This window comes from Poeciliopsis prolifica, unplaced genomic scaffold, assembly GCF_027474105.1.
Source record: "Poeciliopsis prolifica strain line A6 unplaced genomic scaffold, Auburn_PproV2 SCAFFOLD019, whole genome shotgun sequence".
Lineage (NCBI taxonomy): Eukaryota > Metazoa > Chordata > Actinopteri > Cyprinodontiformes > Poeciliidae > Poeciliopsis > Poeciliopsis prolifica.
This window is the reverse complement of record NW_026562394.1, coordinates 7,071,000-7,092,575: the sequence shown is the minus strand read 5'-3', so window position 1 is coordinate 7,092,575 and position 21,576 is coordinate 7,071,000. Positions and strand designations below refer to the sequence as shown.

The following is a 21,576-nucleotide window of genomic DNA, read 5'->3' as shown; positions in this document are numbered from 1 at the left end:
CACCAGCTCCAGTGTCAAATTCCAACATGGCTCCTATCCAATGATAGGTCAGTCATAAACAGCGCATTCACACTTGTGTGTGTGTTTATCTGATTAAATCATTTATACTCCTAGAAAAGAGAGGTTTAATCTTAGAATTCTGAAATAAATTAAATATTATTTTATTTATTTATTGTCAAGCACAAGGGCAGAGTCTGTTTTTACACAATCAGCAGACTTAAAAGGAGGAACAGAGCAGAGATGTCAGAACAAAGGGAATTGAGGGAACAATTAGGACTAAATGAATGATGTTCATTCAAATTCAAAATGGTGTGCATCACTCATTGACATATAAATGGAATATAATCCCATTGTTGTGCAGAATAGATAACAGTGGTAAAAAAGTACAGACCCCCCCATCTTGGAAAAGTCTCAAATTGTCCCCCCCAAAGAAATCATAAAAGAAACCTTTGTATTTAAACAATACCAGTATAAAAAGGCAATAAAAACAAAGAACGAAATAAATCTGTAATACATCTAAGAAAAAACAAGAATAAATTTTTAGATCCAATGATTCAGTCCCAAAAAGAAAAAAAAAGAGAAGGTAAATGGCCCTTTAAATAGTTCTGGTGCTCGCATGCGCAGTAGTATACCCGAGTCAGGCTCGATTACGTTCACTTTGCGAGAACGTAAGTATGGATTGGCTACGAATGCGGAAATAACAACGACTCCATACAGCTGCGTTTCCTCCCGAAGAAAATATGACAGATTTGGAATATTTTGAATAACAAGTTTTCGTCATTCGGGACATTCGGCTAAAACTGAAAAAAAACAAACAAAAAAAAAAAAAAACATTTAATCATTTTAAACGGAGAGTTGGAGTTTTCAGTCCGTGTTTCTGAGCTGTCAGGTGTTTGTTTCGGTTCGTCCGTTTTGGCAGCTGGTCGGAGTTCGGTATGGACGCCGACGGTTCGGTGTCGGACGAGTCCGGGAGGAAGCGGAGGGTCCACGGTATGCTGAAGCTTTACTATGGGCTAAACGAGGAGGGTAAGGCCCCGGAGCAGCCGCAGTCCCTGGATCCCTGCGACATCAACGGGCCGCACTTTGACCCGGATCTGTACCTTAACAAGGTGCTGTTTGTTCAGCTTCTACTATCACACTTATATAGTCGTATGAACGCAAGTTATATATTTTCCAGCACTTTATATTTACATGTAAATACGTAGGATGACTTTAAGGTCTTGCTGTGGAAACACAAGACACTTTGGTGGATGTTAATTTGTTTTAATTACTAAATTTGAGTCAGTGCTTCATAGTACTATGTGCTTTATTAAAGGATGTTTAATGACCATCGTGTTTCTGAAACTGCAGCTGAGAAGGGAGTGCTCCCTTTCTGAGCTGATGGACCACGAGACCTGCATGGTGAAGCAGATCCGCTCTCTGGACAGTGACATGCAGACTCTGGTCTATGAAAACTATAACAAGTTCATATCTGCTACAGGTAAAGTCGATGATGCGCATGTGTCTGTAGCCCCTGAACTACTTCATGTTTTGTCACGTTGCATTCACAAACTTCAGTGTGTGCAGTAGACCAAAATAAAGCACTGTAGCATTGTAAAGGATAATAATGATAATACAAGATTTCAACAATAGATTAAGTTTCAAGCCTTGTTGCTCAGTTTGTTTTAGGTCTGTACTTTGACTGGGCCATTATAGCACACAGACACATCTAAACTAGGAGCCTGCAACATGCAGCTCTTTGAAATTGTTGTAATGTGACCTTACAAAGGTCTTCAGATTCAAGGACACTGAAGACCTTTGCATGTTTGTGAGGTATTTCCTCTCTCGTTAGACACCATCAGAAAAATGAAGAACGATTTCAAAAAGATGGAGGACGAAATGGATTGCTTGTCTGCGAACATGGCTGCTATCACTGACTTCAGCGCTTCCATCAGCGGCACGCTTCAGGACCAGCACGCACAGATAACCAAACTCTCTGGTATAATCCACATTTTTATTTTATGTTTTTTTTACTTTTGTTTACCTCTAGGATGATTTTCTTAGTTATTTGTCCCGTTATGTTTCTTGCCAGGGGTTCACACACTACTGAGGAAACTTCAGTTTCTGTTTGAGTTGCCTGCTAGACTGAATAAGTGTCTGGAGCTGCAGGCCTATGCTCAGGCAGTGAGCTCCCACCGGCGTGCTCGCTGCGTGCTGCAGCAGTACAGCCACCTGCCCTCCTTCAAGGGGATTCAAGACGACTGCAACGCCATCATGGAGAAGCTGGCTCAGGAGCTTCGGCAAAAGTTCAGGTGGAAATCTGTAAAGATCAGGGAAAGATGACGCAATCATTAATTACAGGATCCTTAAGAAGTCTTTAAATTCTTGTGTCTAAAATTAAAACATGTTGAATTGATAAAATAAGATATACGTTTGCCTTAAATGCATTAATCACAGGTTTCATTTTTTGTTGTGCCAGGACTACTTAATATAGTTTGTTGGCTTGTGGCGCTTTTCATTCAGGAAAAAGGCTGAGTTGTACGCAAACATCTTCATTGGTTGAGGCTATCGCTGACTGGCTGATAGTATACACTTGCTACATAGATTTTTTTGAGCCTATCATGGGTACTTGCAAATTTATCAGCAGTTGGCTTGCCTATATTTAATTTTTTTTGTATGAAATTTTATTCAAGTTTCCAATAAATTAAATTTGACTTCCTGAAACGTATAGTAAATAGGTGAATTAGTAAATATGCCCACAGACATGTTTCTTTCATTCTTACTAAGCTTGTGCTGTTTCATAGGAAGGTTCAGTTAATTGATGTGGTAAGCCAGTTGAATAACTGGGATTGAGAACTAAAGTTTTTTTTTTTAAGATTAAAAAACTGCATTTTCTTAAACTGTATAATTATATCACACGACATCCATTCCCTTAAGATGCATTGATGTTGTTATGGCAAAACTTGGAAACGTAGGCATGTGAATATGTTTGCAAGGCACCATGTATTGACTCTGTTTAACAGTATTTTGTGTGTGTGTGTGTTTATAGAGATGGCGGGACGAGCGCCAAAGACCTGTCAGAGTGTGTGGAGCTCCTGCTGCAGCTGGATGAGCCAGCAGAGGAGCTCTGTGATAAATTCCTGAGTCATGCACGCTCTCGACTGGAGCAGGACCTTCAGGGGTTGGAAGCGGAGATCAAACCGTACCCGCCGACTCCAGCTTCGAAAGAGGCTGCAACACGCAGGTCATCGTCTTCTTCTACAGCCGCAGGGTCGCCGAGCGATAATTCCCCTAAGACGCTCTCTCTACCTTCTCCCACCCCAAACACCGACATTCTCGAATTCATAGACAGAGGCTGCAATGAATTTGTCAGCAGCTTATGTCTGGTTATTACTTCCTATCAAGAATTGTTCATCAACCATGCTCAGACAGGCGAGCTGGCTTCGAAGAATATTCCTCAGATGGCAAACGGCAAGCTGCAGGCCTTCGTGGATGACCTGGCGGCTCGGTATTTCTCGCTTGTCGAGAGGAGGATACAAGAAGAGAAAGGCGTCGGCGATAATTCCCTCCTGGTCCGCGCTCTAGACCGCTTCCACCGCAGACTGCAGGCCGTGACCAAACTGCTGCCTGGCTCGGCCGTTCCAAACCGGGGGACGGAAATCGTGATAAGAGCGGCAACGGAGCGAGTGAAGCAGTATCTCTCTGCTCTGCAGAGCTTCTACATGGACAGCCTGACAGATGTGAGACAGGCCCTAGCAACGCCTCGACTCTCCGTGGCTGGAGGCGGAGTGCATCTAGGAGGGCCTGCTGCTGGCAGGGATGCTCCCAGCAGTCTTCCAGAGCTTCTCTCATCTCTGTCAGCTTCTATTCTCAACCAGATCAAGTCGGTGTTGGCGTCAGTCCATCTTTTCACCGCCAAGGACATTACTTTCTCCAACAAGCCTTACTTCAAGGTAAATCTCCTTTGTTAAAAACATTTTTTATGAACTTTATTGATTTTCCATCAGTCGGTTCCTTCCTCAGAAAGTCACGCAAAATCATCAGTTTGCCACACTTTTTCATGTCATTGTATAATTGAAAGGTTTTTGCAAATTTTTCACAAAATTGCTCAAAAAACATTTGGTTTAAGTGATGCTAACTCTCACCCATGTCAGGCTACAATCTGTGATCAATATGGCGAGTAACAAAAAGTCACATTTACAGACACAAGTATCACGAAACCTCTTGCTGATATTTGTAAATAAGCTTTGCAAAATCATTCTGATAGCAAAAAGAAAAAGAAAAAAATCGAAAAGGAACGCAAAATCTAGGAGGGACAGATCAGTTTGGAAAGGTGTTTAAAATGATTTAATTTTAAGAAGCAATTCCAACACAGCTGTTTAGTAATGTCTTAACAGTTGGGGTAAATGTTTTATCAATACATTCTGGCACAACTGGCCGTTTGAGAACATTCATGTTATATATTGCCCAAAAGGAAAATGAGTTTGACACTCCTGTTCTAAACAAAGTTAAAAAGTGAGTTTTTAATGAAAGCTTTTCTCTATATCATTGCCACAGGGGGAGTTCTGTAGCCAGGGAGTCCGTGAGAACCTGGTGGTGAACTTCATCAGGTTTGTGTGCCAGTCCTCTCGACACTTTTGCGAAAGCGCCGGCGACAAAGGAGGATCCACGCCCCCGGCTCTCCTGCTGCTGCTGTCTCGCCTCTGCTTGGACTTTGAGACGTCTACCATCACCTACATACTCACACTCACAGATGAACAGTTTCTCGTCCAGGTATTGGAGGACTGTAAGAAAATCTTTAAGATGTGTGTGGTTGTAGCATGACAAACTGTAAACAAGTTTTTAAAATGACAAAGACTGGCCGTCTTTTTCAGCACCAAAATCCCATAACACCAGTCACAACGTTATGTGGAGAAGCAAGAGAAGCGGCACAAAAACTCCTCAACCATTATGTCAAGGTATTTCACCATTAGAAACAAGAATATAGAGTCAAGAGTAAAAATACACAGCATCTCCAAGACGACACCTTGTTTCTTTCTCTATCCAGGTTCAGGGTTTGATAATTTCACAGATGTTAAGAAAGAGCGTTGAAACTCGAGACTGGGTCAACACCATCGAGCCCAGAAACGTCCGAGCTGTGATGAAGAGAGTAGTGGAGGACACCACCTCCATCGACGTGCAGGTATCGCTCTGAACGACAGACTGAGCCAAACTGCCACGGTTCCTACATGAACATCACCCATGATTGTCCTGCACCGCAGGTTGGTCTGTTGTATGAAGAAGGCGTGAGGAAGGCCCACAGCAGTGACTCAAGCAAAAGGACCTTTTCCGTCTACAGCAGCTCCAGGCAGCAACCCCGTTATGCAGCCAGCTACACACCGAGGTGAAGCAACCTTGTTTATGAAACTCTGTTGCATTGGATAGCAGTTTGAGTTTATAACTCCTGATATACAGATCAGAGGTGAGCTGTGTTTTCATTACAAACATGCACAAAACCTTGCTAATGTAAAAAACCAAAACCAAAAAATGGTTTCACAATCTCGGTGTTTGCATTAAATAATGAACTGGTTAATGTGACAAATCATTACAAATCATGGAGGTGACAGATATAGACATTTACACAAGACTTCAGTGTTTATTCTGGCATTGGAGCGACAAGCCCGTTATGCCTCAGAGTGGCTGTATTTGGTGTTTTGGGGAAATTGTAGTCAGCGATTTTACAGAAGAGCTACGAATTAAACACTTCCGAATGACAAACTCGACTCTTCATTCTTTGGCAGTGTTAGTTGTTTCAACACTGACTCTTTGTGGCACCACATGAGGCCATCTGCCTCCTGGCAGTTTGTACTGACAATGTGTTGATTCGTACATGTTTTGAAATGCTTTGTAACTTACTCATATTCTACTGTAAAGAGGTTTTACTCAAACTTTACTTTGGTGTGATCTGGGACCATATTTCATGAGCCAACCAGTCCCTTTGAGAATCAGACCAAAATAAATAGAAACATTATACAATGTTTTTTTGATGGTTGTATCCAATTTAAATAAATAGAGCAAGATTTTGACATTAATTTATCTCCTTGATTCATAAAAATGCTGTGGACAAAGTTGTTTAAATGGGAAAATAAATGGAAGTGGGAATGGCCTCAATGACAGAGTCGGCACAGAATTGGTGAATCGCTATTTATGTCTACAGAGGTAATGTTATCACAGTTGCAGTGTTCCTAAAAATTCTGTAAAGTGAAAACTAATTTCATTTGCTTCTCTACTTAAGTGAGTCATTATTGTGTAGCGATGATGTCTAGAATAGGAGCAAGAACTGATTGGTTGTTGTTTATCTGCAGCGCTCCCATGGATACCAATCTGCTGAGCAACATCCACAAGCTGTTTTCTGAAAGGATCGACATCTTTAGCTCAGTGGAGTTCAACAAGGTCAGTGCTGCTCTTCATTTACTTTAAATAAATATGATTTAACAGGCTTAGAAGCGGCACATGAGAATCTCCTCCACGCTAAAGAAGCAGGCTGCGATCCGGGACCTGCAGGCTGTCTGCCTTTGGGAACGTGTGAATTGGAGCATGCTCAATGATGCTGCTGGTTACATTTTCAAGTTGACTTCTTCGACTCTGGAGGCGCGGACGTGGGCGCACTTTAAACATGCTAATGATACCCCTCGATTTCCTCCTTCGCATCATTTTCTAGCCACTCAGGGCAGAAAACAACAGAATGTCTAAGGCTGTTCTGCCAACGTAGATTCTTGTTGCATTTATCTAAAGCATCACTAAAAACGTTATTCAGATTTATTTACTGTTTTCTCTCGTAGTCTGTGTAGAAGTCTCCCTTCTTTGTGTTTCTCGTTTCCAAGCTCTTGATTTAATGAACTTGGCTTCCAACCGCTGGCTGATGTCTTCAGTTTCCTCATAAGCACGTAGGAACTGTCCAGTGTGTGCTCAGCATGGAGATCTGCTTCTTACAGCGCATGACTTTGCATCCACAGACGCTGTTCTTTCCTCTTGGGAAGTTTGGATATTCCTTCATGTTGATTTGTTAACTCGCAGTAATGGTTTCTGCCAGAAGTTTACAGCCACTCAACATTGGCATGTATGTCATTTATGTTAATTTTTATCTTTAATTGATTTTGAGGGGGATTGATTATTAAAGCTTCAATGCATTTTTGCAAACGAGTATCAGGCAAATTTACATTTACTGTGGGTTTTCTCTGACTTCCATTGTGATGAACTTATACAAACTGCATCAAATTAACATAAACACCCCCACCAATATTTGAATAAATGACTTTTACCAAGTTACAGGAACAAAAACACGATTTCTTCTTGTAGCCATCAAGTAAAGGCAGAGTTTTCATAAAATGGATGGCTGCCTAGAACAAATAATTCATGAATTTCAACAAGGCTGACTTTCGAGCCATTCCAGAAGCTTGAATGTCAGCTGTATATGTTCCAAAACCAACTTTCAGATGTAGTTGAGGGTTCGTTTACACTGTTCAGTTCGCTTTGATTCAACTCTAGCTTGTTTGCCTAGAAAGTCTGGTCCATTTCGGAAGTGTGAATGCGAAATCGAACCCTGATCTGGAACAAAAAGTGAAATTTGATCCTCCTAAAAAGCCAGGTGAAGATTGGTCGAAGTGAACTCTGGTGCGGTCTGAATTCATACGTGAAAGCCAAGCGGGCCAGAGACCGCTTCAAAAGCAGGAAGCGAACTAAAGTGCAGGGCATTGTGGGTAAATACAATCAAAGAAAACGCATGAGTCTAGCGCTAGCTGGAAAAATGGTTTGTGTTTTTCTTTTAACAACCTACAAAAGAAAAGTCCTACAACTGACAGCACTTTATTTTCATTTACAATTTGTGAAGACAGTTCAGAGGTTTTCATGTTTTTTCCTTCAGTAGTTCTCGGTGCAGCGTTGCTTTGACCAACGCTCCACTGTTCTTCATTCCTTCAGCCTCATCCCGTCACCCGTCTACTGGCCAAATTAACGTGTCCTCTCTCCCAGGTCTCTGTGATGACGGGAATCATCAAAATCAGCCTGAAGACGTTCCTGGAGTGTGTCCGCCTGCGCACTTTTGGGCGCTACGGCCTGCAGCAGATCCAAGTCGACTGCCACTACCTGCAGATGTACCTGTGGCGCTTCGTATCAGACGAGAACCTCGTTCACTTCCTGTTGGATGAGATAGTGGGAAGCTCCGCTCACCGCTGCCTGGACCCCTCACCGATGGAGCAGAGTGTTATTGAAGTGATCTGTGAGAGAGGCTGAGTTGTACCTCTGTTACGTTGTTCAGGAATCGTTTAGCCACTATTGGCTTTATTTCGGTGAATACTTTAAACATATTGAAGGAAAATTATTGTCCGAATCTCTTGTTTATTACTCCTCCGACAGTTCTCGGCTGGTGTATTTCCAAGATTCACCAATCATGTTGTTGTTTGTCGAGTTTACTTACAGTTTCTAATGTTAATAATTTACTATTAAATAATAATTAAACAAAAAAACTTGGATTCATCTCTAGCACTCCGACCTTGAAGATAATATGAATGTGAAAAGAAAACACTGATGATTAAAGAGCAAAGCTGTGTCCAGTGAAAGCTGCTCCATTGATAAATATCTTGAGGCTATTTATGGACCTTTTTTTGTTTTCATCCATTAACTGTAAACTGCAGTACATCCATGTTTCCTGTCTGTTTTTGTGACTAAACTAACTTGAATGTATGTCCAGAATAAACATGTATGGGTTTAAAAGAGCCTGTTCTTATTCATTCTTAAAACATGGAACTTTAGGTGTTTGCTTTCCTAAAGCATCGATGCGATTCAAGAGTTGTTTCCCAACAGACTGGCCTCTGAGGAGTTTTCCTGCTTCAGCTGTCGCCACCTGATTTGGCTGGCTCTGATTGGTTAAGGCCTCTTGCCTCCACCCTCTTCTGATGACAACGGACGAATCTGATTGGCTGAAAGGGAGCTTCGTGCCGACAGGTCGTACGTTGGGCGGATCCGCGTGCAGGTTGCAGTATGGACATCCTCTAAGGCTCGGCAGACTCCCTCGTATCCCCAACACTGGTAAGAAATTTAATTTACTAAATAACAGATTCTCCCTTTTGACGTTCAGTTAATGGTAATGGCGGCGTTTCTAGACGGTGTTGCCTCCAATTTCTGTGTAGAAAGGTTGGTATGTGTGTCACTGGCTGCACTTTGACCCGAGTTTTGACAGTTATTACTCTTAACACAACCCGCTTATTAAACATAGCCTGGAGCAAATAACCTCAGGATTTTATTTTATTTTCTTAGGCAACATTTTGATTCTCATTCGTTGAGTTGGCTTCATCATTTAATGTAAATATTGAATTTAATTCCAAGGAACTAGTGTGAAATGCAAGACCTCACAATATTTTAGAAAGTTTATTTATTTTTATTTTTTAAGCATGTATGGTGTATCATATCAGCTATAACATCTAGATGGCAATTTTACAACGACTGTGTTGTTGTGCATGTCCAGTCAGAAGTTTATTATTGTCCTTAATTTTGATTTTAAAAGGGAAGTTGAAGAATTTTTGAGCAATGCTGCGCTTACTACTTGAAGCAAAACACAGCAGCATCACGATGCTGCCACCTCCATAAAAGTCTGGATGATGTCCACTATCTGTGTCAATTATTCCATACAGGAGGAGGAAAATGGGACCCAGGAAAGCCCTGAAACACAAACTGTCACACGACACAGAAAGAGAGTTTGGAGGAACTCTGGGTAAGCTGGAGCCGTGCCGCGAACTTCAGCCCAGTTGAATCTGTGATGGAAGAGTCATGTAAAAAAAATTAAGGAAGACACTTTAGGACCGACTGTGTTTTCCTGACATATTTTAACAAATGGAGGAGTGGCAGAAACTTTTCTCACTGATGTCAGAGACTGATAGATTGCCAACGTTATTTCAGTCCAACTGTAACGCAAGATATCAGATCACATTATTTTAAATGTCTTTCTTGCCTGGTCTTATTTGCCCCCTTCATTTCATGCAGGAACCTTCAGCACCTTCGGTCTTTTTGCTGTTATCAGTCAATGGTCTTGAACTGTCTGACCGTCTCATTTCCTCCTCTGTTCTCTCAGGTGCCGTGTGCATTCCTGTTTTCCTCCCACTGACCGTTCTCTTCCTGATCTGCGTGAGCCAATCACCAGAGGCCGGCGTCCTCCGGTGGCCCCCCTGCCTCCCGTCCGCCGACCAGCTGTGGGACCCGCTGGCTCCTGTGCTGCTGCTGGGATGGATGGGACTGCATGCCCTCCTCTACTTGCTGCCGTTAGGCAAGGTGTGAAATGTCTACAGAATGTCCACTTGGTTTTGGTCTGTCACGTAAAAATCTGAGTTAAATCCAAGGATCTCTGTGGGTTTTAATATGACAAAACGCAAGAAGTTCCAAGTGTTATGAATACTACAAATATAGCACATGAATAATCAATGACAAACCATTAAACTGTTTATATTACAATGTTACTCAGCTCTGTGAGGTGGTCGTGTTGAATATCCTTGTCGCCATTTGTTTCTTTTAGTTTTTATTTTTTTTGTTTTGGCCGCTAATGGCACTCAGAATGCAAGATCTTGTCTAAACTTACAATTTAAAATACATAATTGATTAGTCCGTAAGTGTAGAATAGCAGAAACACATAAGCAATAGTGATGTCAGGAGTTTTGGCCACTGCTTATTGCATCTTTAAATAAATATGAAATGTAAAACAGAGCAAGAGTTCATTGAGTTTCTCGTTATGTTATTTGTTTAGATTTGCACGATTATCTTTCTTCGAACTACATGTTGTGATCATTGTTTTGACACATCCTTCAGGTCTTTGAAACATCACTGCATTGTTCACAAGTATAATATTGCTAACCTTTTTGGTCAGGCTGACCTCATGATGCTGCAGCGCGTCTATTATTGAGTATTTTTTACCAAGTGTTTCTGCTTGATTTCTCACCAGTGCTCTTCTTGCATGCAGGTCTCTGAAGGATTAGTGCTGAGAGACGGAAGCCGCCTCAAGTATCCCATAAATGGTATCAATCAGCTTCATTATTAATCAACGCTTTTAAAAAGTAAATCTCTTTTTCCAAATAAATAAAGTGTGATGTTTTATCGGTTCTAGCACGACACTTTAGTCATGTTTGCCTGTTTGAGCTGAAGCTTACTTTAGATAAACATTAAATCTGTCTGCCAACTTTTAGCTGTTTTTTTTTTATGTAGTCCTCTATCTGTTTGCTCTCCCTGGGGCTATAACATTTAGCTTTGTTTGTTTTCCTCCCTCAGGTTTCCACAGCCTGTGCATCAGCGCCGTGCTGCTGTCGGTGCTGCTGGGGCTCGGCGCTCCTCTCGGATCTCTGTTTGAGCTGCTGGTGCCGCTGGCGGTGTCTGCCGTCGTCGTGTCGTTTCTGTCCTCCGTCTACCTCTACGTCCGCTCTTTCTGGGCTCCCTCCCATGCTCTGGCCCTGGGGGGAGACACAGGTGAGAAAGCGAGCTTCACCTACGCGCTGCGCATTCGAATGCCCGTTTGTTGTACTGCGGGATGTTTTTTGGTTTTCCTGTGGGTAAATGGCTAAGAGGCCTGCCGCTCGGCAGGAGTTTGCAGGCATCAGCATCAGCTGCATTCTGCCTTTTCAAGTCGGGTGACCCTGCTGCGCCAGCTGCACGCTGTTCTTATGTATCCTCAGGCAATAAGCAGCCACAAAGGCAGAAAACAGCAGAAACGGTATTCAGTTTGTGAGAGGATGAATTCTGCTAATAGAGAGAAAAACACATATGACTGTATCAGCTCTGTTTCTGCAGTCAGAGTTGCATGTGGAGCTGAAATGATTCTCAACTAATTTTGTGGACAATTGAACGTTGATCCGAGTTTACGGACTCAAACAAGGTCAATTGCTGAAAGGACAACATACTCACAGCAGCAATTAAGCCAAAAATGAATATATCTAAGAAAAAACTACTTTGTCCGTAAATACATTTTGTCCAACTCATGGCCTACTTTTAGATTTACTTGGTTGAAATTTTGCATAAAAAAAAAAAATCTTTGCTGCCCATGTATTAATTGGTTTATCTTAAAGCGAATCAACAGATCAATCACACTGTACTGACATCAAGTACAGAAAGGCTGAGCTTTCACACTTGAATGTTGTTAAACTTTAGGCGATAAAATGTTTGTTTTTTTATTTGCTTATTGGTAATTAATGTTTAAAGTTGTCAAGTATATAAATGACGCATTAATTTCTTAAAGACAACATGTTGGTGAACACCTTTGTTGTATTTACTCATCAAGAATAAGGTAACTTGAACAGTATCTTCAGCATCTTCAGAGTCGTTGTTTGTACTTGTTGCTTGTCTTGTTGTAGGGAATCCCCTTTATGACTTCTTCATCGGGCGGGAGCTGAACCCTCGGATCGGAAACTTTGACCTCAAGTATTTCTGTGAACTCAGACCAGGTCTGATTGGTTGGGTAAGTTCAATATATTCAATGTGACAAATCATGTTCTGGTTTACGTTCACATTTTTGATCACGTTTTCCAAAAGTTAGAAGAAAGCGCAACATAAAATGTCACTTTTTTTGTGTGTGTTTTTTGTTTTTCTGATAGCGATATGGGTTAGGGTGAGGCAAAAATGTGTCATAAGAATTAGACTCCCTTTCTTTAAAACCCAAACCGACCACCGGGTGGCACTGTTGCTCTCCTCTGATCGATTTGCAGCCTCAGTTTTGTCGCAACCCAGATCAAAGTTCTGCTGCCTCCCCGATGACCCAGCACAGAACCAGATTTATTGGACACTTTTATCTCGCATCTGCGTCACCAGAGAGAATTTAAAAAAAACACAACAGAGAGAGATTTATTAGTTTGAAATTAAATGTTTTTATGCCAGATACTTTCAGAATAGAAATGACAAATTAATAAGATTGAAGTAGGAAAGGAAAGTGGGGTTCCTCTTCAGTCACAGAGTAAACAGTTAAACCTTTGTACATGTGAATGTCTTAAAGCAGCGTGCGTAGGAGAGCAGAAGAAAAACCTTCCACCAACTGGCTCCAGACAATGTGTGGGATTTATTTTTTGTTGTTGTCTTTTTTACATCTTTTGGAAATGTCAAAACGTTTACTTTTTAGCGTTCAGAATATTTTTTCACAATTGATGACAATGTCCCAAATTAAAATGAACTCACATGATCGTGTCCTGACAAATTATAGTAATTTATTTACAGTTTTGAAGCGACAAAAGATTCATAAGGTTCAGAATAACAAACAATAAGATGCAGAATTACACCAAAAGTCACGGTTCACTTACATTTATCATTTGGAGGAGAAGCTGAACAATTAGTTTTGATTGCTAATGCTTTGCAATAGAAATCAACCCCCTTGAGCTTTTTGCTTTCTTTTTTTCTAAGTGTATGTTATTTCAACTTGTTCCTGTTATTGCAGTGCAGCTATTCTCTCCGCCCCTTCAGGTGGTCATTAACCTCGGGATGCTGATGAAGGAGGCGGAGCTTCGCGGTTCTCCTTCCCTCTCCATGGTCCTGGTCAACTGCTTCCAGCTGCTTTATGTGGCAGACGCTTTGTGGAACGAAGTGAGCTTTGTTACTCTTATTTCACAAAGATGTGTCACGTGTGTCAAACTCAAAGCCCGCAGGCCAAATGTGGTCGATTGGAGCCCTCTTGACTTCAAATTACATCAATAAGTCCTTTCAGTTTTTCAACAAATCTGAAAAATGTGCACAAAATTCACACAAAATCTACGAATCCCTAATTTTCTTCTCATAATTGGCCAAAAACATTGAGTTTAAGTGACTGCAGCCTTGATGTCAAATTATAGTCAGTGATCGATATAGAGAGTAATAAGTAGTCACACTTTTTTTTTTTTTTTTTTGCATTCTCACCAGGAGGCCGTTCTGACAACCATGGACATTGTGCATGACGGCTTCGGGTTCATGCTGGTGTTTGGCGACCTGGCCTGGGTTCCCTTCACCTACAGCCTGCAGGCGTCCTTCCTGGTTGTCCACCCACAGAGTCTGTCTTTGCTCACGGCGGCGCTCATCGTCGCCCTGAACGGTGAGTAGTGTTTTCATTCGATTCTGTTTCGTGGCACATTTGATGGTTTTTAAACGCGTGTTTCCGTTTGTCGTCAGGTGCTGGGTATTACATTTTCAGACAATCCAACTCGCAGAAGAACCAGTTCAGGCGAGACCCGACTCACCCCAGCGTTTCAGGTCGTCCGTCATTTCCTTTTTTTTTTTTTACCGTTCGGCAAAAGCTGTGGAAATTTATTGATGGAGTCCATTTTCTCACGTCATTTGATTTCATTTGTAATAAAGTAACCCCGCTCATGCATGTCCTCCTGATGTCAGGACAGGAGAGGAAGAAGTTGAGGGATGAATTTTTTATTTTCTTTCCTAATATGCATTCTGCACAACTCCTCACAGGACTGGAGACCATCGCCACAGCTACAGGGAAACGGCTGCTGGTGTCAGGCTGGTGGGGCCTCGTTCGTCATCCCAATTACCTCGGCGACCTCCTTATGGCGCTGGCCTGGTCCCTGCCATGTGGTAAGACCGCTTCAGACTCCCCGCTGCCTTGTTGACCAACCTCACACAGCCTCAGAGGCTCTTTTGTGTGACTTCAATCTAAAGTAGAAAATACATACAAAATCGACCAGGAATTCCTTAGTTTCTTCATGTATATCTGTTAAAAAAGATCAACTTAATTATGAAATATGGAATAATAATAGGTGAAGTATGCTCAAGCTTCTCTGTCACTTGTCTGAGTTTTTTCTTAATTATCACACTTTAATTGACTCACTTAGAAGTGTCTGATAACATGAAATAGGCTCCAGGAGCTTAAAAACCTACATATTCTGCCGCCATCTACAGAAACTCAAGGGCAGGTGAGAAAAAAAGTCACTTTTGGTCTTTCTCTTCTCAGTATGAGATATTTTTAATGATAATTAAATTAGTAATAGTTCTCTTTTAATTTATTTAAATCCCAGTTCATAGTGCGTGTTAATTACCAGCTGGGTGGAGTTTTAGTCCAATGGAAAAAAAGTTTTATTGTGATGGCCGGACAAGGCCAGTAAATATTTCAGGGGGTTACAGCTATAAAAAAAAATTATACAATGTAATATAACATAAAATAACATAACATGACTCTGAATTTTAATTTCTTTTACATAAAAATGTTCTCTGGAGGCGCAAAGAGGTGGTGAACATTTTTCAAGAGGGGGGCCATGGCCACCCCTTGTCCCCCATTAGAGGACACCTCTGTTTAAGTTGTTCATTATGTCCAACAAATCAGGTTGTGTGAATCTGTGATATGTGATCAACTGAATTGAGCAAAGAAGCACCCCTTCCTGCTTGCACATTTGCTATTTAGTTTCAATTATATATTTATATTTAACTATTTGGCTTCTTTTTGTATAAACTTCATCAACCACATAAGAGATATCCTGCATGAACAGAAGATGGTGCGTTTGTCGGCTTTCTGTTTTACTTAGCTCCTTAGATCTGTGCCACTTGGCAGGGATGTTGTTCCACTTTTTCCAATCAAAGTCTCCCTGTCACCAGTGGCTTTGGAGAGAGGTTTCCTGCTGACAGCCATGTGATCGCATCCTGACTCGTGTCAAGACCCGCTTCAGATGCTTTAGTTTCTTTCCGTCCTGGTTGCTGGTTTGGTTTTGCTTCCTTTAAAATGCATTTTGGGGATTTTTTTTTTTTTAATAGAGAAAGAAAATAGGCCAAATAGAATTATGGATTATTCAATAAATCCCTATAATCTGCGATGTAAATATCAACTTTTTTTCCGTGAGCCACCACTTCACCAGGTAAACCGCATGAATTATTGTGACAGGGTGACTCTTTGGTCTGAGCTCTTTAATGAATCCCAACCTGCTGCTGATGAAACCTTTTACAGTGAGATGTTAGCATCTTCTGAGTCACGATGACTAATAATCAGCCCTACAGTGATTATTTATTTATTTATTTATTTTAAAGTAGCTCCATATCGTACACACCCTGCATAGTAAACCACAGCAGCACAGATTTCTATCGGAAAGCCTGGTGGTTGCAATATTATTTTTGCAGATAATATTGAGCTGTGAGGATTGTGCTTTTTCTCACACGAGCCCTTTTGTGTTTTCGACCGTTTTTCCTCGTGTAGGTCGTCGTGATCCCTATTGTAGGACACCAGTGCATATCTAAAACTTGTTTTAATCTCTTTTGATGTTGAATGGCAAGACTTTAAAGTACTGATAGCTCATGCGCCCGCGCAGCTGGTCATCAAAGCTTCCCAACACCTTCCTCACTGCTTTGAGGTCATCTTTAATATCCTTACATCTCATGTTTTGTATTCAACCCGTTTCTTATCTTCACAACCATGTGGAAACCCTCCAAAACAGCCTGGGTGAAGGAAGCCATAGCTGTTTCTGGTACTGTTTACAGTATAGTCAGCTAGATAGTTTACACATTGATTAGCAGTTTTTTTTTTAACATAATAGCATAATCTCATACAGAAAAGTAAAATATCATCTTGAAAAAATATGTTTATTATTTTAGAAATTCCACCCTTGACAATCCTGATTCTTCTAACTGAAGTATTTTTGCATAGAAATGTCTAATTAGTAATCCAGAACTTCCTTATTGTGGAGATATGCCTATTGGATGACACAGAGGCTTATTCCTCAAAACAGAAAAGACAGGAGAACAGTCAAGTAATGCAGATGTGTGCGGATCTTTTGACAACATAACTGCTTGCCTAATCTTTCCCGTAGCTGCAGTGAGAGGAATGATTAAGTTTTAAACAGTCATTTAAAACTCAGGCGATGTATTTAACACCTGTAAAACGGGTTAAATATATTTCTAAAGCTTATTACTGGAAAACTGCATCTAAGGGTCACTCCTCAGGTCAGTAAGCCTCGTCAGTCCACAATCTGTCCAAGAGATGTTAATGGGAAACACTGGTTTTGGTTTTCTATGAAGGCCACCAGAGCCGAGGACCCAAAAAGAACATCTGAAGATTATTGTGCAAAGAATTGTTCTTTATAAAAATCAAGAAAATTGCAGAAAATCTTCTCTGTTTGACTTCAGTCAGAGGCTTTTTCAGTTTTGCTGTAACAGACTGCTACAGGAGATTCATCCTATAACTTATATGTAACATGCAGTTTCCCAAATCAAAATGTCTCTCCTACTATTTCAAACGTATAAGTGTGGAGTTTGTTAACTTTACGGGAACTGTGTGATTCGCTGAGATAAAACCAACTTTTGAGGTATTATGCAACTAACACTAAATGTAGTTCTGGAAGAGAAAAGGCCCTGAAATCCACAGTTAAGTACGGTAACAGACTTATTATGCTGTGGGCCTCTTTCCCTTCCAAATTCTCTCAAAATCAGGTTACAGTTCATGGCAACGTGAAGAGATTTCAAACACACATCTCTCCCCCGGATGTTTTAAGGCCTTATTTTGCCCTTATTAATCTCTTAGGATACTTCCTGTATTTTTGACCACGCAGTGAGATTTTGACACAATGACACAGCAGACTGCATCACTTTCCCTCGAACTATCCCCAAATAGCAGCTGTCAGACTTTTGTTGCGGTTGACGTTTCTCTCTTACCTCTCATTGAAATTCGGCTCAAAGTGACTCACAGCCTTTGTAACCGAGACGTGTTATGCAGTTTCTGTCTTAATTGCTGGTGCAAAATCCCAAACTGAGAAATTCTTCAAAAAAAAAAAAAAACACGGCAGCATGTTCCAGACAAAAACCGATGAAACAATGACAGCCAGACAAAGACTCAAAGTACAGGCTTGCAAAGTGACCGTGGAGATGACTCAACACTGAACTCTATGGGCATAATCAAACAGCTATTCAGCGCCAGGCTTTTATGCAACACAGACGGGAAAGACAGTGCGCTGCTATTTGCGGAGGGGGGCTGCACTCTTGATTACAGCTTGTTAAATGTGGTTCACATCACAAACGCTGGTAAGAGAAGGTGTGTGTTTCTCCTCTCCAACCCAACACTGATTAATCCCTCGGGTGACATTTTTAGGCTGCTTTTTAGGTCATTTATGCTTGTTGCTGTTCTGTTTTCCCCTCCAGGCTTCTCTCATCTCCTGCCGTATTTCTACGTGGTTTACTTCACCGTCCTGCTGGTTCACCGGGAGGCCCGGGACGAGAGGCAGTGCAGGGCCAAGTACGGACTCGCGTGGGACGCCTACTGTCGCCGGGTTCCCTACAGGATCTTCCCGTACATTTACTGACAAAGGACAACATGCTGGGTTGCTTTTTAAAAAAATAAAAAATACTGGTGCACAACCTCAGTTTACATAGAACCAGAATGTCAAATTCAGTTCAGACAGACTAGAAGTGGAACCTGCTGGTTGAGATCGACGTTTAAATCAGAACTGGTTTAGATGGTAGAGAACTGTATCAAATTGATTTTATTCTGATTTTAAAAACCTAAGACCGCAAACATCTCCTTTGTTTTGAACATATGTGAAAATGATTTCTGCCGAAGTAAGACAAAAAACAAACTCCAAAGTGCCTTTTTATTAAAATGAAGTCACAACATTTAGTGTCCATTTGGTGAAGCTTAATATAAATACTTATTTGTTGCAACTTTTTAAATTGAGTTAGCATTTAGCATTTGTTTTCTAAAAACATTTTAAAATCTTTCCAAGTTATGCCATTTTACAAATATTTTATTGGGGTTTTAGGCGATAGGGCAACAAAAAGTCATGTTTTTGTGAGGTGGATGATTTCTAAATCTTTTTAAAAGATGATTCTACAAAGTATCGACTCAGGTGGGCCGGAAACAAACGCTAGCATCGCTTTTCTTTCTCTCACGACAATTATAGTGCGAGCCATAGACGGGGGGACCAGGAGGGGACATGCCTCCCCTCTCCCCCAGTATTGGAGGCAGGCGCATTTGTCCACCCTAATAATTTCACCGCAGTTGAGAAACATTGAGTTTGAAATCTTCCACTCGTGTGCTTTTATTTTGAAGGCGCACCAAAGCGCTTCCTCTCCCGCTCTGAAGAGCTCAGAGTGCTTAAAGGCATCAGGAGTCAGAAACTCCCTTTGAATGAGGGAACACGGTCTGTCGGGAATGTTGCCATAAATATCCATTGTATATAACATCTTGTTGTCAAGTTGACTTTCATAAATAGAAACAAATGATCTTTTTAGTGTAATGTCAGTGTGAGCAATGACCACACAACACCTGATCATTATGACCACTTAACATGTATATTATATTATATTATATTATATTATATTATATTATATTATATTATATTATATATTATATTATATTATATTTTTGCAGTGCTAGAATAGTGATGCCGTTGAAAAAAGGTGAAGAGACTGAGGAAACTGTTTGAGGTTTTTAAAATGAGTGAAAACTTTTGCTGTGGGAAATGCGTTGCGCAGTAAATAGAGTTGCGGTGTAGCCGATAATAATGTGTGCATCTGAAAATCGGTTGTTAAAATTCTCATTCTGTACGATTAAAACATACTTTTTATATGTAGTTAATTCACGTTCTGATCTTGTACATTACTGTAGCGCAATATTATCGTTTACCGCAATAACTTCTGGAACAATTTATCGTCCATCAAAATGTGTTATCGTGACCGGCCTACACACATATGACATACAGAGTAGTTAATGTATTACCAGGGATGTCATAGTTACTCTGAAAAAGTAACTTGATTACACATCCTAATCAAGTTAATTTTTCCTAGCTGATAGAAAAATTCATCCATCAGCTAGGAAATGTGCATCTCTCTTATCCCTCCATCGTTTACGTTTGTGTCGCCGGACAAACGCATGAAACGTAACTCCCCAAGGAAAAAGAAGAAAGCAACAATATGTGTTCACTACAAACAGTAACTTGGATGGTAACTTTAATCTGCTTATTGGATTGGTAATGCGTTAGATTACGCACTACAAGAGGTCAGATTAGAGTGACGTGTTGATGACGTTGTTTCCTCAAGTTGTTTTCTGATCTGTCAGGTTTCCGATATGTGTCCCTGATATGTGTCCCCCCCCCATGATGATTTGGTGCGAGTTGCTTTGACTTGGTTTGTCGCACAGGAAGTTGTGCAGCAGGTAACAGTCACAGCATCTTCACTTAAACTCTCCCAGGCGACCTGCTGCAGTTAAAGCTGCTCGTTCCCAAGCAGAAAAAAAAAAAAAATCCACGGTTTGTTGCCGTGACCTCTGGTCTGAGTCGTGCCGCACGTTGTCTGCTGTCCTCGATTATGACGTTTTGTTTTTTTTTCTTCTTTGTGTCTCCAAACAAATTAAATACCTGTTTGTGACAACGGTGTTATATAAAGAATGTGTGACACTCATTTCCATTGTGATTCACCTCGCATTTATTCTGATGTCTCTCCCTGCATGCAGTCAGAGAGGTGTGCACTCAGACGAAGGAGCTCTCTTCATTTGTCACCTTTTCTGCCCTTCTGCGGCGCCGCTGGCCTCTGGCCTCACCCACACGCTGTTTTCTGTTGTTTTTCATATGCAAAGTGCTAATTAGGCGCTTGTACAATGATGGGATTATGTGCAGGATTTCCTACACGTGTTCATGCTTGTACTTGCACGCGTTTGTACATTTCTCTCTCGTGTTTCAGGATTAAGCTACAACGGTGCTGTAGAGATTTATATTAATGCTTTTTGTTGAATGTTCTGACTGGAAGCAGAAATTAAATGAGCAGGAGGAAAAAACCTTTATACCTAAAAGCGTCATTTGTCAAGTTACGTGATGTAATTAAATTTGAGGGGAGCAGGGCCCTGGCTGACTGAAACGTCGCAAGCAGTTGGGACAAAAAATGTTCACGTCTTGAATGAAACCACGAGCTGAAAGTGAAATCTGCAGCTAGTTGAGACGAATGTGATGGATATCAATACGAATGAGGCGAGAGCTGACAGTCAGAGTGAGTCACAGTCGCGTCTCCGTCTGGACAGACGATCCACGGTCCACATAAAAACATAAGTGTGAACAGGTTTGACACATTCTTGGACCCAAACGCGCTGCTAACACAACACTTCCACTTCTACGTCCGTCTGAAGATTTGCAAGGAGAACGGAAAGAATAGAACGGCAGATTATAAAAGAAATAGACAAGTGTTTCTACGCTCGCTAAAGAATTCATCCCTAGTTGAACTTTTTCCACGTTTTGCCACATTACCGTCACACACTTCAGTTTATTTGTTTATGGGATTTATTACCAACATAAAGCAAAGGGTAAGTCTGAAGCAGATCTTAACTCTGAAACCTGCGTTTTTTTTCCCTGCACAATGATGTTATTGAGTGTTTAGGGTGATGCGTTTATGCTGGATGCACATATATTCAGTCTGGAGAATAGACATGATATACTTTTTGCAGCATTAATACTCTTGGCCGTCGCCTTCCTTTCCACTTCCGCTTGATTCTCATCTTCCTTCACTGCTCCTTCTTCACTTTCTCCTATTGCAGTGGATTACTGCAATAGGTAGAGTTTTCACCTGGACCAATCAGTGAACAGAACAAGAAGTTGATGCCAATGTTCTGCCACGTTTTAGAAGTGTGGTCTGCCCGCAGTTGTAGGAGATTGTGAG

The 21,576-nt window shown here is 41.1% G+C and overlaps 2 protein-coding genes across 2 annotated transcripts; both read left to right on the top strand.

Moving 5' to 3' along the window:
• Positions 1-567: 567 nt before the first annotated feature.
• vps51 (VPS51 subunit of GARP complex) lies at positions 568-8,724 on the top strand. Its single transcript, XM_055043734.1, has 11 exons — positions 568-1,109; positions 1,351-1,480; positions 1,832-1,978; positions 2,072-2,291; positions 3,029-3,932; positions 4,537-4,752; positions 4,854-4,937; positions 5,027-5,161; positions 5,241-5,362; positions 6,324-6,411; positions 7,990-8,724. Exons 1-11 carry the CDS (start codon positions 936-938, stop codon positions 8,248-8,250), a joined length of 2,481 nt encoding a protein of 826 aa, XP_054899709.1. The 5' UTR covers positions 568-935; the 3' UTR covers positions 8,251-8,724.
• A 188-nt stretch (positions 8,725-8,912) lies between these two features.
• Positions 8,913-20,712, top strand: tm7sf2 (transmembrane 7 superfamily member 2). Its single transcript, XM_055043733.1, is given in 12 exon segments — positions 8,913-9,000; positions 9,003-9,045; positions 9,648-9,727; positions 10,085-10,281; positions 10,964-11,018; positions 11,269-11,463; positions 12,345-12,448; positions 13,441-13,560; positions 13,873-14,041; positions 14,119-14,199; positions 14,413-14,535; positions 18,076-20,712. Coding segments are annotated over 12 exon segments (1,416 nt in total). The 3' UTR covers positions 18,237-20,712.
• Positions 20,713-21,576: the final 864 nt, after the last annotated feature.